At 39.2% G+C, this 16360-nt stretch overlaps 1 protein-coding gene across 3 annotated transcripts in view; it reads left to right on the forward strand.

Moving 5' to 3' along the window:
• Positions 1-16360, forward strand: part of atp7a (ATPase copper transporting alpha) — a 104121-nt gene that overhangs the window by 55263 nt on the left and 32498 nt on the right. For 2 of the 3 annotated variants that reach the window (XM_072270866.1, XM_072270868.1), the window contains 4 exons: positions 492-646; positions 4156-4290; positions 10612-10806; positions 12506-12688. In XM_072270866.1, the coding sequence (XP_072126967.1) occupies positions 492-646; positions 4156-4290; positions 10612-10806; positions 12506-12688 (668 nt within the window). The remainder of the gene's footprint in view (positions 1-491; positions 647-4155; positions 4291-10611; positions 10807-12505; positions 12689-16360) is intronic. The other variant, XM_072270869.1, reaches the window with a different exon arrangement.

Raw genomic sequence — 16360 nt, forward strand, 5'->3', positions numbered from 1 at the left:
ACTTCTGATTTCCTTCAATTTGTTTTGTGTTCAGAATTTTAACTTTTTTGTATTTCTGTAGGAAGTCAGGTGGAATAGAAAGAACTAAAGTCAAATCCATCTTCAGTCTTTCCATTGTAGAACTGGTGTACTTGTCCCATTTTGATTAGAGGTTGACGAGTCAACAGAGAATCATTAAGACAAAATAGAGAAATTCATCCCTGTTAATCGTACAACGGTACATACTGCATACCTCATAGGCTAGCTATTAAATTCTGTTAACTGAAATACGTTAACTGCCATATTGATCTGAAACTTAGTAAAACAAAGTTATAATCTGTTTTTCCTAGATAGGGTACTGTTGGACATGGCTTTCACTGAAAAACTGTAGAGTTAGTTGTTGTTACGTAGGGATCTTTAAATAAGGCTATTGAATATGGTATTTGGCAATCTGAATGTTTGTAGTACTAATATTTCATTTTGGTCTCACTTCTGTTTTCTGTTGTTACTAGGTGAAGCAATGCCAGTTACTAAAAAGTTGGGAAGCAGTGTCATTGCAGGTTCTATCAATCAGCATGGGTCTTTACTGATTGAAGCTACTCATGTTGGGTCAGAAACTACCCTCTCCCAAATTGTGAAGCTGGTTGAAGAAGCACAAACCTCCAAGGTATAGAATTGTGCATGCTTTTTTTCCCTGTATTATTGGAATTGGAAAAAAAATGCTGATTATTGCCTGTGGACTCTTTTGTGATTTTGCTTTTCAGCTTCTCTTATTAATTATTTTGTCATTTACTGAAATCCATGGCTTTGTTTTGTCCTAACAAGACAACATCCTCACATATTAAGGTCAAATTGGAGAAAAATTAAAACATAGTGGATTCCAATTAATTGGGACACATCAGGAGCAGTGCATTTTGCCCAATTAAACAGCTGCCCCAGTTAGCTAAAATTTCATGGAAAAAATTATAAGTAAATTTATTATCAAGGTACATATGTGTCACCGTATATAACCCTGAGATTCATTGTCTTGCGGGCATACTCAATAATCCTAGAATAACAGAATCAATTGAGGACTACACTAACTTTGGTGTTCAACCAGTGTGCGAATACAAAAATAAAGAAATAATAATAATAAATAAGCAATAAATAGAGAACATGAGGTGAAGTCCTTCATAGTAAGACCATAGGTTGTAGAAACAGTTCAGTGATAGAGCAAGTGAAGTTATCCCCTTTAGCTCATGAGCCTGATGGTTGAGGGGTAATAGCTGTTCCTAAACCTGGTGGTATGAGTCCTGAAGTTCCTGTATCATCTTCTTGATGGCAGCGGCAAGAAGAGAGCAAGTTGTGGGTTGTGGGGGGTCCCTGACGATGAATGACGATGGCAGGGAGGGCTTTATTTGTGATGGACTGGGCTCTATCTACTACTTTTTTGTGAGATTTTCCGTCCAAGGGCATTGGTGTTTCCTTATGAGGCTGTGATGCAGCCAGTCAATATACTCTCCACCACATATCTATAGAAGTTTGTCAAAGTTTCAGATGCCATGCCGAATCTTTGCAAACTCTTAAGGAAGTAGAGGCGCTGCCGTGCTTTTCTTGTCATTGCACTTATGTGCTGGGCCCAGAACAGGTCCTCTTAAATGAAAAGACCAAGAAATTTAAAGTTACTGACTCTTTCTGCCTCTGATTCTACAATGAGGACTGGCTCATGGACCTCTGGTTTTCTTCTGAAGTTAATAATCAGCTCCTTAGTGTTGCTGACATTGAGTAAGAGGCTGTTGTTATGGCACCATTCAGCCAGATTTTCAGTCTCCCTCCCATATTCTAATTCCTCACCACCTTTGATTTGGCCTATGATAGTGGTGTCGTTAGCAAACTTAATATGGTATTGGAGCCGTGCTTAGCCATGCAGTCATAAGTTTAAATTGAGCCGAGCAGGGACAAAGTGCACAGCCTTGTTGCTGCACCAGTGCTGTTGGAGAGTGTGGAGGAAATGTTGCCAATCCGAATTGACAAGGGTCTGCAAGCAAAGAAACTGATTGCTCAAGGAGATTAAGTTAAAAAGGTATTTTAAAAAAGACAAGCTGCAGTTTAGCTGAGTAACAAATTATGTACTTAAATGAAATTTAAATACATTTAAATAAATTAGAATACTATCAATATTACTACAGTACCATAAAACAATGTATTATCAACAGAAGAATTCATCCTGTGTACACTGGATGTGTTCCTTTGAGCAACTGTAAATGAACAAAATCAGCACAGACCGCTAGTGTAGGATATGGACTGCCTTTATACAATTCTATCGACAATTGCATCCTCCAAATCTTCACTTTCACTGTAACATTCTAGATGATTCCCAGTACCTTAATTCTTTGTAGTTTTGAACTTGTTGAAGTGGTGAAATCTTTCCATTCTTGTTCTTGGACGTTTCTGGTATATTCAGGCCTGAATGCTTGAAATTGCAGTGAGCAAAACAGTTCTGAATTGTCTCAGTGCTCAGTTCTCGCCAACTCGCAGTAACAAAAATCACTTGAAGCATGGTGTATTGTTTAATGGCCATGCAAGTGCATATGACTGACATTAATTAGAAACTGTTCTGCAACAGACTCCTGTCTCAACTAAACATCATTGTATCCCAAATTAAAAGGAATCCCATTTTTTTAAAATTTGGTTTTTGTCCTTTAAGAGTTTTCCCAAATAAGCATGTGCTCCAATTAGCCGATGGCCCAATTAATTTGAATCCACTGTATATAGATTTTTTCCTGAATTTTTGTTTCTTTATAAATTATTTCTGCATCAGTACAGTTATGCCATCTTGTTAGATATGAAATAATTATCAGTGTTGGTCTTTCCATCTATTTGAATACAAGTGTTCAATTTTAAGATCACTTCTGATGTAGAAGAAGTTTGGAAGCCTTGGAACATTAAATAATTGGCACTAAGTGGCTATTGCAATAAACATTTGGTCTGATGGCTCAAGGGTAACCATGACACTTGAAAGCATTGAGCATGTGAGTGTATAATTAAGGTTTTAATGTTCCAGGTTTGATACTACATGCTGAAGCCATATGCCTCCTCATTGTTGATTCAAGGAAATGGCAAACAGAAGCAAAGTGTTCACACAAAATGCTGGAGGAACTCAGCACATCAGCCAGCATCTACGGAAATGAATAGACAGTCAATATTTTGGGCCGAGATCCTTCTTCAGGACTGAGAAGAGAGGGGGAAGATGCCAGAATAAGGTGGGGGAGGGGAAGGAGGCTAGCTGGAAGATGATAAGTGAAGCCAGGTAGGTGGGAGAGGTCAGAGGGCTGGAGAGAAAGGAATCATAGAGAAAGGGAAGGAAGAATGTAACAGGCAGGTGAGAAGAGGTAAAAGGTCAGAGTGGAGAATAGAAAAAGGAGGAGGGTGTGTGAAGTTTGTTTATTGGAAGGAGAATTTGATATTTATGCCATCAGGCTGGAGGCTACCCAGATGAAATACAAGGTATTGTTCCTCCATCCTGAGGGTGGCCACATCTTGGCATAAGAGGAGGCCATGGACCAACCTGTGGGAATGGCAGCACTGCTCATGTACTTCCAAAGAGCTTATTCGGGAACAAATGCTATTCAGCATTGCTTATAGAGTCACACAGCATGGAAGTAGGTTCTTTCACCTACTGAGTCTGCATCTAATTCTGATTTACACTACTCCTGCACTAATCCACGTTCACCAGGAGCCTGTTAACATTTGCATGTTAACATTTGATAACTGATAACATTAACTGATAACATTTGCATGTTAAGTTAATTGCTTTAAACAATTCATCAGTTATTCTAAAATTGAAAAAAATTGCCTTTTAATAGATTTAATTTCTTCTCTCGCATCCTCCAGCAGAAAGTATTGCTGGCATTTGGAATTAGGCCAGGATTCTTATTTCCATCTATGAAAAGAAGGCACAAATGCTGGAAAATGCTTCATGTCATCTTGATGTTTATATTTTCAATATTGTCCCATATTTAGGTGTTCAAGTGAAATTAATTACACTCACAGAAGTTCTTTCCACAAGCATGGGAAGTGGTAGAATGGCTTCCTCTTTTTTTCCTGTGTCTACTAAGATTGCACTAGTTTCTAGATGTTTGCATGTCTAAATTAAAATTACAAGAGAATTCACAATTTGTAGTGTTTCTTTTCCAGGCCCCCATTCAACAGTTTGCAGATAAGTTGAGTGGATACTTTGTCCCATTCATCGTTGGAGTTTCCGTTCTTGCTTTGATTGCCTGGATTATCATTGGATTTCTCAATTTTGAACTTGTCGAAAAATACTTTCCTGTAAGTATGAGCATTAGCAGAAGAATAAGATGTTTAAAAAGATGGAAATGATCTGCTCATAGTGAACATCAGGATTCAACTGGGCAGTGTGGAAATTTATTGACTGTGATTCTAAGTAGCTGGTAATATCAACAGTGGTATACTGAGTTTCTGGAGGGACTGGTGAGCACATTTAGTTTCTACAGATGCTTGCAGGTGTATAGGTGGGTGACCTAGTACACAGGTGCTGATAGTTTTTCACCAATGTGTCTTTGGTACAGTAACAAGCATGACTTTAAATAAAAGTTAATTTGTGAAATTAATTAAATGTAACACTGATAGTAAAGTCAAAAAAGGGGTCCAAGCTGCTACAACATTTCAAATGACAACCTTTTAAATTACCCCTACTTTAAGGGACTGAAGTTTTATGCTGGAAAAGGTTGGATTGTTCAACTTTGAACAAAGACATGCAAGTCATATGTTTTTATAGATACATCAATGATATATATTGAAATGACAGTTTAGGAACATTATTGTTAAGATAGGGCGAGGAAACCATTTAATCCCATGATCCTCCATAGCCATTTAGTCAATTTGTGGGTGCTAAATGATCAAATTCCAAGTACTCGCTCTTGCCCTGTGTCACGTGTTTTATGAATTTCATCTACATTGATTATACTTAGGAGAAACAGAAATCTGAGATTTAAGGTTGGCAATTGATTGGGAATCGTAAATTCTACCACCCTATGTGTGAAGTAGTTCCTAATTTTACACCTAAAAAGCTGACTCTTAATTTTAGACTTTGCTCCCTTACCCTGGATTTCCCAACCACTAGAAATAATCTCTCTGTCATGCTATCAGTTCCCAATTTGATGACGGGAGGCTTAGAAGAATGATTTATCACTAATGCTGTGACCTTTTTGTCTAAAGAGAGGAATCCCACCACTAAATGAACTTCCTAGAATATTATAGCTGGATACTGTGATGGATGTTTTTTTTTCCTCAGACAGTTGTATCCATCTTTCAAACCAACCTAAATAAATTGCATCCATCTTACTTAAAACACAAAATCCAGAAATATTCGCTAATTTAGTTTTTGTTCTTCTCTTTTCCCATTCTGATGAAGGATCTTTGATCTTTATGTAAAGTTATTTAATAAGAAATTAGTGTTTATTAAAATATCATAACTGGAAGGTAAACATTTGGGTAACACACATCAAAGTTGCTGGTGAACGCAGCAGGCCAGGCAGCATCTGTAGGAAGAGGTGCAGTCGATGTTTCAGGCCGAGACCCTTCGTCAGGACTAACTGAAGGAAGAGTGAGTAAGGGATAAACATTTGGGTTTGTTTTGTTGGTGAGGCTGACCTTTTGCATGTCATCATATTCCTGGAAATTGTCTATTTACCTTATTATCTTTAGGATGACAAAAATACATTGATAAGCCCCTAAGGCATAGACTATGATCGAAGTCACCTGAGGGACACTGAAACTGGTGATATAGAAGTCTTTATTCATCAGCGCAAGCAGGCATTCTCGTGGAGGCATTCTTGGTGTAGCTCCAAAGAGGTTAACTTTAGTCAACTTCATTTACCCCATCAGTGAAATATTTCCACAACCTCTGGACTCACTGCAAGGACTCTTCATCCCATGTTCTCAATATTTATTGCTTATTTATTATTGTCATTATTTGTTTTTGTATCTGTACAGTTGTCTTTTGCACACCGGCTGAACGCCCAGGTTGGCATGGTCTTTCATTGATTCTATTATGCTTACTATTCTATGGATTTATTCAGTATGCCCGCAAAAAATATAATCTCAGGATTGCATATGGTGACATATATGTATTTTGATAATAAATTTACAATGTTGTGCCAACCATGTAACCTACTTTAGAGACTGCCAAGAATTTCCCTACTGCATAGCCCTCTATTTTTCAAAGCTCCATGTACCTATCTGAGTGTCCCTTAAAAGACTCTATTGTAACCACCTCCACCACCATCGCTGGCCATGCATTCCATGCACCCACCACTCACTGTGTGAAAAACTGACCTCTGCCCTACTTCCACACACCTTAAGATTATGCCCCCTCAAGTTAGCCATTTCAGCCCTAGGAAGAAGCCTCTGGCTATCCACATGATCAATGCCTCATCATCTTACACACCTTTATCAGGTCACCTCTCATCCTCCGTCACTCCAAGTTCACAACCTATTCTCATAAAACATGCTCTCTAATCCAGGCAACATCCTTGTAAATCTCCCCTGCACTCTCTCTGTAGTATCCACATCCTTCCTATAGTGAGGTGACCAGAACTGAACACAGTACTCCAAGTAGGGTCTAACTAACATATAGCTGTAACATTACCTCATGGCTGTTGAACTCAATCCCACGGCTGATGAAGGCCATCACACCATATGCCTTCTTATCAATACTGTCAACCTGCACAGCAGCTTTGAGTGTCTTATGGACATGGACCCCAAGATCTTGCTGATCCTCCACACTGCCAAGAGTCTTACCATTAATATTCTGTTTTCAAATTTGACCTGCCAAAATGAACCACTTCACACTTATCTAGGTTAAACTCCACCTGCCACTTCTCAGCCCAGTTCTGCATCCTATCAATGTCCCGCTGTAACCTCTGACAATCCTCCAGACTATCCACAACACCCCCCAACTTTTGTGTCATCAGCAAACTTACTAACCCACCCTTTTACTTCCTCATCTAAGTCATTTATAAAATTCAGAAAGAGGAGCAGTCCCAGAAGAGATCCCTCTGGAACACCACTGGTCACTGTCTCCCATGCAGAGTATGAACCATCTTCAACTCAGCGGGGGCTATCAGTAGTGACTCTGGGGGAAAAGGGGCACCAGCAATGTAATTGTATCAGGTTCACAGGTAACAGTTCACACTGCATGCCATGATGATGGCTAGAATAATCTGATGAGTCTCAGTCCCTTTGATCAAACTACAGGAGGGTTTGGGGTGGTCTTTATTTGAATAGCTCCAAGGACCTCATCCTGGTCTGAGCTTTTGATTGCTGACCGGACCACTCATTTGTTTCCACTCCCAGTCCAGGCTAGGGTGGCTGCCTTAAAGAGTTGTGTGCAATTCCTTCTCTTTCTTGGTCCGCCTTGCCATCAAGGTGACGGAACTTGATGTCTCTGCTGTAACTCAGATCTTTTCCCATCTATTTTCCTCAACATCTTTCTGTTCTGATCTATACAACCAATCAGTTACCTCCCAGAACTCGCCTTCTTTACAAAGTATAGTTACTGTTATAATTTAAACTTTATTCATAGTTTGCTTACACAGACTCTTTGTGACTTCTGCATGCATGCTTCCGTTCTCTTTCATCTGTGGGTCTATTTCCATCAGGTGTGATGCTGCAGGTTAGTGTTCGTCATTTAGATTCCCTGTAATGACACTGTTAATGGGTGGACTTGATCCCTTGTTCTGCTGTGAGGGCAACAAGACGGTGAGTCATCTGGTTTAACCTGAGTCCAGTGTTTCCAATCCAGTGTGTACAGACTTGCTGGGTCTGTACACAAACGGAAGTGTCATTTATCAGAAGCACCACCTGTGCTACCCACCTGGGAGTGAACCCTGCCTTTTTAGACAGCTCCCATACCATGACCTAGTATCACAGCTGTGGGAGGATTATCTCCACTGCCCCCCCCCCTCCGGCTCTCTCTGATGAGTATTGTGTTACTGTTGTTTTACTCGGTCCTTCAACACTTTAAACTGGTCACAGAAGTCCTTTACAGAGATCATTTTGTCCCTCTCAGTTCTAGGTTCGCCACAACCCGTAATCATCCCATAAATCAGTGAGTAATTCTTAGAGGCTAAGATCCTGGATGTGGTTTGGAGTTGCTTGAAATCTCGTCAAGGTTCCCGGCAATACATCAACTCTTGTCTTTCCTGCCTCTGTTGGGGCTTTAGCTGAGGCTGCTTTGATTGTTCGGTTCATCTTTTCTGCTAGTCCCGAGCTTTGAGGGTGATAGAGTACATGAAATCGTCGTCGAATCTCCAACAGCTTGCACATTTCCTCACTTTCCCTGTGAAATGTGCTCCCTGATTCGAATCCATCGGGGCTGGGGTTCCCCACCTGGGGAAGGATTTCCTGAGCTAAAATCTGTGTCACTGTGCTGCCAGTACACTCTCTCATTTGGAAAGCCTCTAACTACAGGTGAAGTGATCCATGATCACTAGACAGTAGCATTTCATTTGGATGTTTTCCCAGGGCCCCTCTGCCATGTCTGGTTTGCGAGCTGCATCTTTATTCCCCCATTGGGGTTATATTGGGCACAAATGATATATGTCCGACAAAATTTCTCAACGTCCCTGCCTGTCCCTGGCCACCAGCAAGACTGCTGGAGAGTCATGATCGTATTGTAGCTTACCTGGTGCATCACCCCATGATATAACTTTAGCTGTATCTGCCTGATGCATGCTGGGGCTTTAGCTACTCCTTCCCCATGCGTCCAGCTACCATCTGGTCCCTCCTTTGCTTCACCTCATCCCCACTTCTCCTTTGCCTCCATCCCCTTATAGTTTTACTAGACTAACTTTGGTAGGTTTTCCTTCTGTTGGCTTGTGTTCTTCTACTGCTGTATTTGCCCTTTGATCTGCCTACTTCTTTCGGCTCTTTACCATCTTTGAGCCTCTGCTTTAATCACTGCTACCTCTGCAGGATGGTGGGGTGGAGACATGTCTCTGCCAAAGGAGATGTGGGGCACTTTCCCTCCACTAGCAAAGTGTGGCACCTACTTAGCCCCCTGATCAGGGTTATGTGAAGCCATGGGAGCAGGTGGTGGATAGTCAAATCACAAGTCCTGGTTATTTGACCACTGGGGCCAGGCAGACAGTCTAGTCCATGTATACTGGTGCCCTTCCAAAGTGAAGGCAAATCGGTCCTGAGAGTCGGGAGCTAATGGCAGCCCCCCAGAATCCATTAGCAATATCTAGGACTGAATTTTCTGTGTGCTGAGGAGAGGCCATTAAGGACTGTAGCTGACAGATCACAATGGGGTGGCATCATGGTGTAGTCTTATTGAGTGCAGTGTAATCTGTGGTCAATTAGTCAGAGCCATCCGGCTTGTTTACTGGCCACATGGGTGAGTTGGTGATCAATTAAGTCGTCTTCAGTATATCCTATTGTTTCAATTCCTTTACTATACTTTGAGCAGCTACCAGTGTGTCAGCCTTTTTGGAGTATTATTTGTAGGGTTTGTGCAGTTCCCCTTCTGTATTAATTGGGTCTACTCTAACAGACTTGTTTGTGTCTGGCCCATACCCCTGGGAACTGCTGACAGTGTAGACCATACATACATACATACATACATACCTTCCTTGCTCCAATCCCTGTTTGTCAGAGCTGCTGCAGCTATGTGAACTTCATTGTGAACCCTAGAGTCATTCATGTCCACTTACCCTGACTTGTCTATGTAATTTCTCCCTTTCCTGAATCCATTATGGCATCTGCCTCATTGCTTTGACAGACCCAGAAATGAACTGGGAGACGCACTCAACGGATTTGAAACTCCTGAGCACTTCCTCCATCTCAGATTTAAAATTGGCAATTGATGAACATTACCATTCCCAGAACGCATTTATACATCCGCAGGTGGATGTCAAAATGTTTCCTAACTTCATTTTTGAAATGTTCAGCTCTGGTATGCTATTTAGGACTGAAATTAAAACTTCACCAAAAGGGTGGTGGATTTTTGGAATTTTCTACCTGAGTGACTAGAGGTTCACTTGATAACGTCAGTCAAACTGAGATTTATAGATATGTAGATATCAGAGAAGTGAAGGTATATGGGTAAAGGTGCAGGAAAATGATATTGTCATCAAAGATTAGCTGTGATCCTGTTGAAGGTGGAGCAAGCTCGAGGACAAATGGCCTACTTCTGCTCTTATTTCTTTTGCTTTTATTCAAGGTCTTAAATTCAGGTTTTTTTGTAAAATTCAGGATTTTTAAAATATTGATTTCTTTTAAATTCAGATTTTTTAATCTCAAGTTCTTTTTCTAAATTCATCTTTTTTTTAAAATTCAATTTTTAAAAAATCAACTTTTTAAAATTCAGGTTGTTTATAATTCAGGCCATTTCTAATTTAGTTTATTTTTAATTCAGGCATTTTAAAAAAAAATCAGGATTTTATATAATTCAGACTTTAAAAATCCAGGTTATTTATTTATTTTTATTGTGACCATAATTTTTTTTTGCCCTACTGCCTCCACAGTACAGTAAATTTCACGACATATGTCATTGATAATAAACCAGATTTTGGTTCATACACACTAACCTGGACTGAATTTTTTGTTGCTTTATTTCATGCTTAGGGTTACAACAAAAGCTTGGCTCAATCTGAGGTGATCGTACGCTTTGCATTCCAAGCCTCTATCACTGTCCTTTGCATCGCATGCCCTTGCGCGTTGGGGTTGGCGACCCCCACTGCAGTAATGGTGGGGACTGGAGTAGGTGCACAGAATGGGATCCTAATTAAAGGAGGGGAGCCATTGGAAATGGCACACAAGGTAGGTGGGGTAACTGGCTGGCAAGTTCTTGCAAGCTGGCAATTCACGTTCATACAAACTAACTATAACTGTTGAACTCTGTGATTCTGTTATTTTCTACTCTTTGCAAACATGTTTGGGCAGATGAAATAAGTGTCCCATGAATTTCACCTGTTTATGTTCATAATCAACCACTGGTTAATAAGAGTGAATGAAGTACAGGTGCAAAGCTGTTTTTAATATGCAGAACGATATGCCAAATTCTTGTCCAATGCCTCCAGTTTGTGAAACTTGTATTTCCCTGAAATATGTTTTGAAAACTAAGGCACATTTTTTAATAATAGAGAAGATGCATTTACTTAGAACCCTTTATATCCCTTTCAAGATATCAAGAATTTTACAACCAACAGAAATACTTTTTGAAGGTTGATCACATTAACACAGGAAAAAAGATCAGCAATCTGTTCGAAGTGTTTATTGAAGGGTAATATTAACAAGAACAAGGATAACTGTTTCCATGAGAAATATTTCCATAGAACCTTTTGCATTGATTTGATAATGGATATAGAGGATTGTTTCATCTGTTGCTGTCCTCTCTTGATAATACATTGGAAAGTCTGTCTGAATTTTTATGCTCATTCTTGTAGAAGGGTTCTCTAACCAGAATCTAATAAAACTCAATAGAGGTGTTCTTGATTCGTTTTTTTAAAATACCATTCCATTGTAGATTTGTAACAATTTGATGTTTGATTTCATGCACCTCTTTCTTCTTTAATGACCCCCTTCTTTATCTCAAAATGCCCTAGTATAATGGCGTACTAAAAACTCCGTACTCCAAGTTTTTAATGAAGAACTTCATTCTTCTAGCTGAAGATCAAGTAATTTCTAAGTAGACACTTCACATTGGACATTTCAGATTTAATTGGCAGAAGTCTGAGAGCAGTTTGACTTCATTTTAATCATAATCACTGTGTTTGCTTGGAACATGGAGAGGAGTAAATTCAGTTTATTTATAAACATGTCCTCAGTGTTCCAAAAGAAAAAATCGGTACTTAAAAATTAGCAGCGGGAGCAAGTCATATAGTTGCTCAAGCCGATGCCAACATTCAACATTCTTGGGCAATTCTTGACTCGCTTCCTTCCTTTAATATCCAGAAATTTACTTGACTAAATGGTGATTAAGCCGTCACAGCCTTTTTTGGGAGGAGAAATTTCTCCTGATCTCGGTCCTAAATGTCTATCTCTTATTCTGAAACACCTCTAATTCCCCAATTTATAACATACCCCACTATTACAACCACAGTTCTGTTTGGTATCCAGAAAATAACACAGCACCGCTTCCAATTTTTTTTTCTCCCATTTTCTGTATCTTGGCTTTATCCCAACTGGTTATAATTCTCCATCATAATCTCAGTATCAGAATCAGGTTTATTATCACCGGTATGTGTCGTGAAATTTGTTAACTTAGCAGCAGCGGGCCTTGTCATGTTAATTTCTCCCCATTGTACTGATTGCATTAACCTCTTTTTTTCTGTTAATAGTAGTTTACTGTATGAACTTGTAGGCTGGTCTAGAATTGATATTATGCCAGCTCCATTGTTTGCAAAATCAAGATCAGATTCTTGGATTGGGTATTCTGAAATTTCATTCAGTTAGGTGGATTGTTTTGTGTGCTGATGTCAATGTTTCAGTCAATTAATAAGATTTTCATTTTATCCAGATTAACACAGTAGTTTTTGATAAAACTGGAACAATCACTCATGGAACTCCCAGAGTAATGAACTTGAAGATGCTGACAGAAAGTAGCTACATATCTGAAATGAAGCTTTTGGCCATCATTGGCACAGCAGAAACGAACAGTGAGCATCCTTTGGGTGTAGCAGTAACCAAATATTGTAAACAGGTATGATCATTCCATCTAATTTATTTTCAAATGATTAGTAAAATTGCTATTTATTTTTTAATCAAAAAACAATCAGCGTAAGCTATCAATGGTAATATTGGGCTGGATTTTGTTTGGTAGAAAAATACCTTTTAAGCCAGGATTACCTGGAGATGTGTGAGGATGGGGGTGGAAACTATGTTTCCTGAAAAAGATCATATTTCCTAGAATGGCAGGTGTCTCTTGAGAGCAGATGCAGGAGAGAGAGTGAAACTGAGAGAGGGAAATATGGCCCTGAAAGTGATGCCTAATTGCTGGAGCTCCCTCTAGTGATCTTTTATATTTGAAGAACTGCAGATCTCTCATGGAGTTGCCAACAATAGACTGGAGAAATTGCTGTTTACCATTTTTGTTGTATTAGTTTGCTATGATGCTGAGTTTATTTAACAACTCAATAGACAAGTTTTAATTGATGAGTATCTGAACAGTCCACTAACTCAACAATTTAGGAACAGCTTCTTCTCCTCTGCCATCTAATTTCTGAACGGACATTGAACTCGTGAACACTACCTCACTACTTTTTATTTCTATTTTTGCACCACTTATTTAATTTAACTATTTAATAAGTAAATACACACACACACACTTATTGTAATTCACAGTTTTTTCCTCTGTTATTATGTATTGCATTATATGGCTGCTGCAAAGCCTACAAATCTCACAACGTATGCCGGTGATATTAAACCTGATTCTGATTCTAAATTGTACACTCAGTGGCCACTTTATTAGGTATCTCCCATATCTAATAAATTGTCCACCAAGTGTATGTTTGTGGTCTTCTGCGGCTGTAGCCTATTCACTTCAAGGTGTGCTCCAATGCACACCACTCTTGTAATGCATATTATTTTGAGTTGCTGCCTTCTTCCTGTTTGCATGAACTAGTCTGACCATTCTCCTCTGACCTCTGTCATTCACAGGACATTTTCACCCACAGAACTGCCACTCACTGGATGTTTTTATTTTGCTTTTGCACTATTCTCTGTAAACTATAGAGATTACTGTGCATGAAAATCCCAGGAGGTCACCATTTTCTGAAATACTCAATCCACCCCGTCTGACACCAACAATCATTCCATGGTCAAAGTCACTTCAATTAAATTTCTTCTCCATTCTGATGTTTGCTCTGAACAACAACTGAACTTCTTGACCATATCTACATGCTTTTATGCATTCAGTTGCTGCCACATGATTGGCTGATTAGATATTTGCATTAACTTTCAAGTGTACAGGTATACTTAATAAGATGACCACTGAGTGTATATGCTCTATTGTTCAACAGCTGATTATAGACATCCGGGTTTTCTCTTCAAAATTTGACAAACCAGCAAACATATCCTTTAAAAAGTGAAAAATAGACAATGTCAGAAATATTCAGCAGGTCAGGCACCATCAGTGGAGAGAGAAACTTGAGTTAATATTTATAGTCAACCTTTTGTCAGAACTCAGAAAAGTTGTAAACCAGCAAATTTCAGAGAAGGGGAGAAGTTAAAAGTACATAGTGGAAGTCTGTGATTGGGTGGAGACCAAGTGGAAATGTTATTTTAAATTTTTTGTCTGTTGTGTGTGAAATATAACAATGCGGTGATTTTCACATGGATGAATGTATTCATGTTTGAGAATACACTAATCTCATAAGGAAGTATTTGTACTGGAACTTGGAAACTTTGAAATTAGTGCTCATTCTTTTGCCTGCCACTATTTTTGTGCTTTGCCTATGAACTTTGCTTCTGTTATATATTCGAGAGCTAAATATTCTATAATGGCAAAAAAAAGATTAGATCAATTGCAATAACTAATTATAAGCTAATAGAGAATGTACAATTTTCTGCTTAAACATGCCACGGAGCAGGAGTGGTGTCCTGTGCTAATCTGATAACTCGTCCATTCCCTTTGCTGATGTGCATGTATTGTGATCATTTAGCATGGATGAGAATCTGAGTTTGCTCTGTAGAGAACTTTTGAAGATAAGATACTGTAGATACAGTCAAACAGATCGTTGGCTGTACCTTTATGCTATCTGCTGTTTGTGTAATTACAATCAGATTGACTTCAGAGCCATAGTGCGGCACTACCTTGTTCTACGTGGCATAACTGAACGTGACTAAAGGCTGATTTATACTTGTGTGTCAAATGTACGCTGTAGGTACGGCGTAGTGACATACCTACTCTGTACTCTACACCGAACCCTACGCTGTAGCCTAACGCGCACCTCTCCCAAAATGTAACTACGCGTTGTGGCGACGCAGACCTCAACAAGTATGATTGGTCCGCTTGGTAGCATCGCATTTCCTCCTACACTGCAATAGCTTCCCATTGGGTGACTGAAGGGCAGGGAAGGAACTCTGGCTGCAATGCTTTCCATAAAGCTTTACAGACCTCTGAAATTATGGAGGACCCTGTGCTTGACACCAGTTTGTAGCTAGCTGCTACAGCCTGTTGACTTCCAGCTGAAGCTAAAACTCGAATGGTAATTGCCAATCTCTGAGTATACTGTGCATACACTGATGTGAAATAAATGGTTGGAGACGATGAACCAGATCGTCAAATCTACCTGCCGACATCCGAAAATATTTGAAATGCATTTCCTCGTCCATGTCTCTCAGTGGCCGGACAAGCATAGAAAATTCACCCTCCTTCAGTTTCAGTCGCGATTGTTTGAAGTTTGAGTTTCTTCGTGTTGAGTTTCAGCATGAAGAAACTCAACACAGTGGCATAGAAACCCCTGCCAACTAGCGTTTTGGCGGTGAATTGCAGAGTGACGCAGACACACCAACGCACAAGTGTGAATGCTCACAACAGCGTAGCCCACTTGCGTACGTGTGAATCAGCCTTAAGCAGTCACACGTTGTTGTACGTGAGGCTTGAACTTTACAGTTTTTATTTTTATTCAGTTTGGAGGGCGTATCATGTTTTATTGTTTTTTGTATTCTGCACAATTCAGAGTTGTCAGTGATTTAAAGGAAAGTTCAGTTTTTGTCTGAATTATTTCTTTAACAATATTTTTGTATTTGAGAATGCTTTTTGTTTCTCCTTCCATTTCTGGTGCATTTACTAATCAGGCCATGACCGTGCATCCCCATAAACATATGGGTTGGTGATGTGGTCCATGTTGAGCAGTTTGAAATCCAAATGCTAAATTCTTAAAGCAAAATTAATGAAAAAAATGTAAGTTTAGGTTGGTCGACATTTATTGCTGACACAGTGATAGTAGGAAGGAAAAAATACAAAAAAAAATTTTCCAGGAAGGTTTTCTTTGAAGGATACAATTGAAGAATTAAGTTCCTATTCTTTATATATCATGTGTTTTATATGTAACTATTCCATAAATTTTGAACAGAGCTAGTTACAAAACAAGTTGATTAAGTCAAGCTACCTGAGCAATGTTCCCTCTAATTTGTAATGACCAGTATGCACAAAAATCTTATGCTTATGCAATTTTTTGCCCAATGGCAACAATATGAGCACACTGAATTTTTAAATCTTCAATGGAAACAGTGTAACTAAGCCAGTTCTAGGATCTAGACAAATCATTGCAAACACTTATTTAATAGGCCAACGAAGTGGAGGATGACAACCTTTAGTTGGCAATTTAAATTCCTTTGTGCTCTAGTAGCAAAAGATGGCTTAGAAGGA

The sequence above is a fragment of the Mobula birostris genome, chromosome 10 (assembly GCF_030028105.1).
Source record: "Mobula birostris isolate sMobBir1 chromosome 10, sMobBir1.hap1, whole genome shotgun sequence".
Classification (NCBI taxonomy): Eukaryota; Metazoa; Chordata; class Chondrichthyes; order Myliobatiformes; family Myliobatidae; genus Mobula; species Mobula birostris.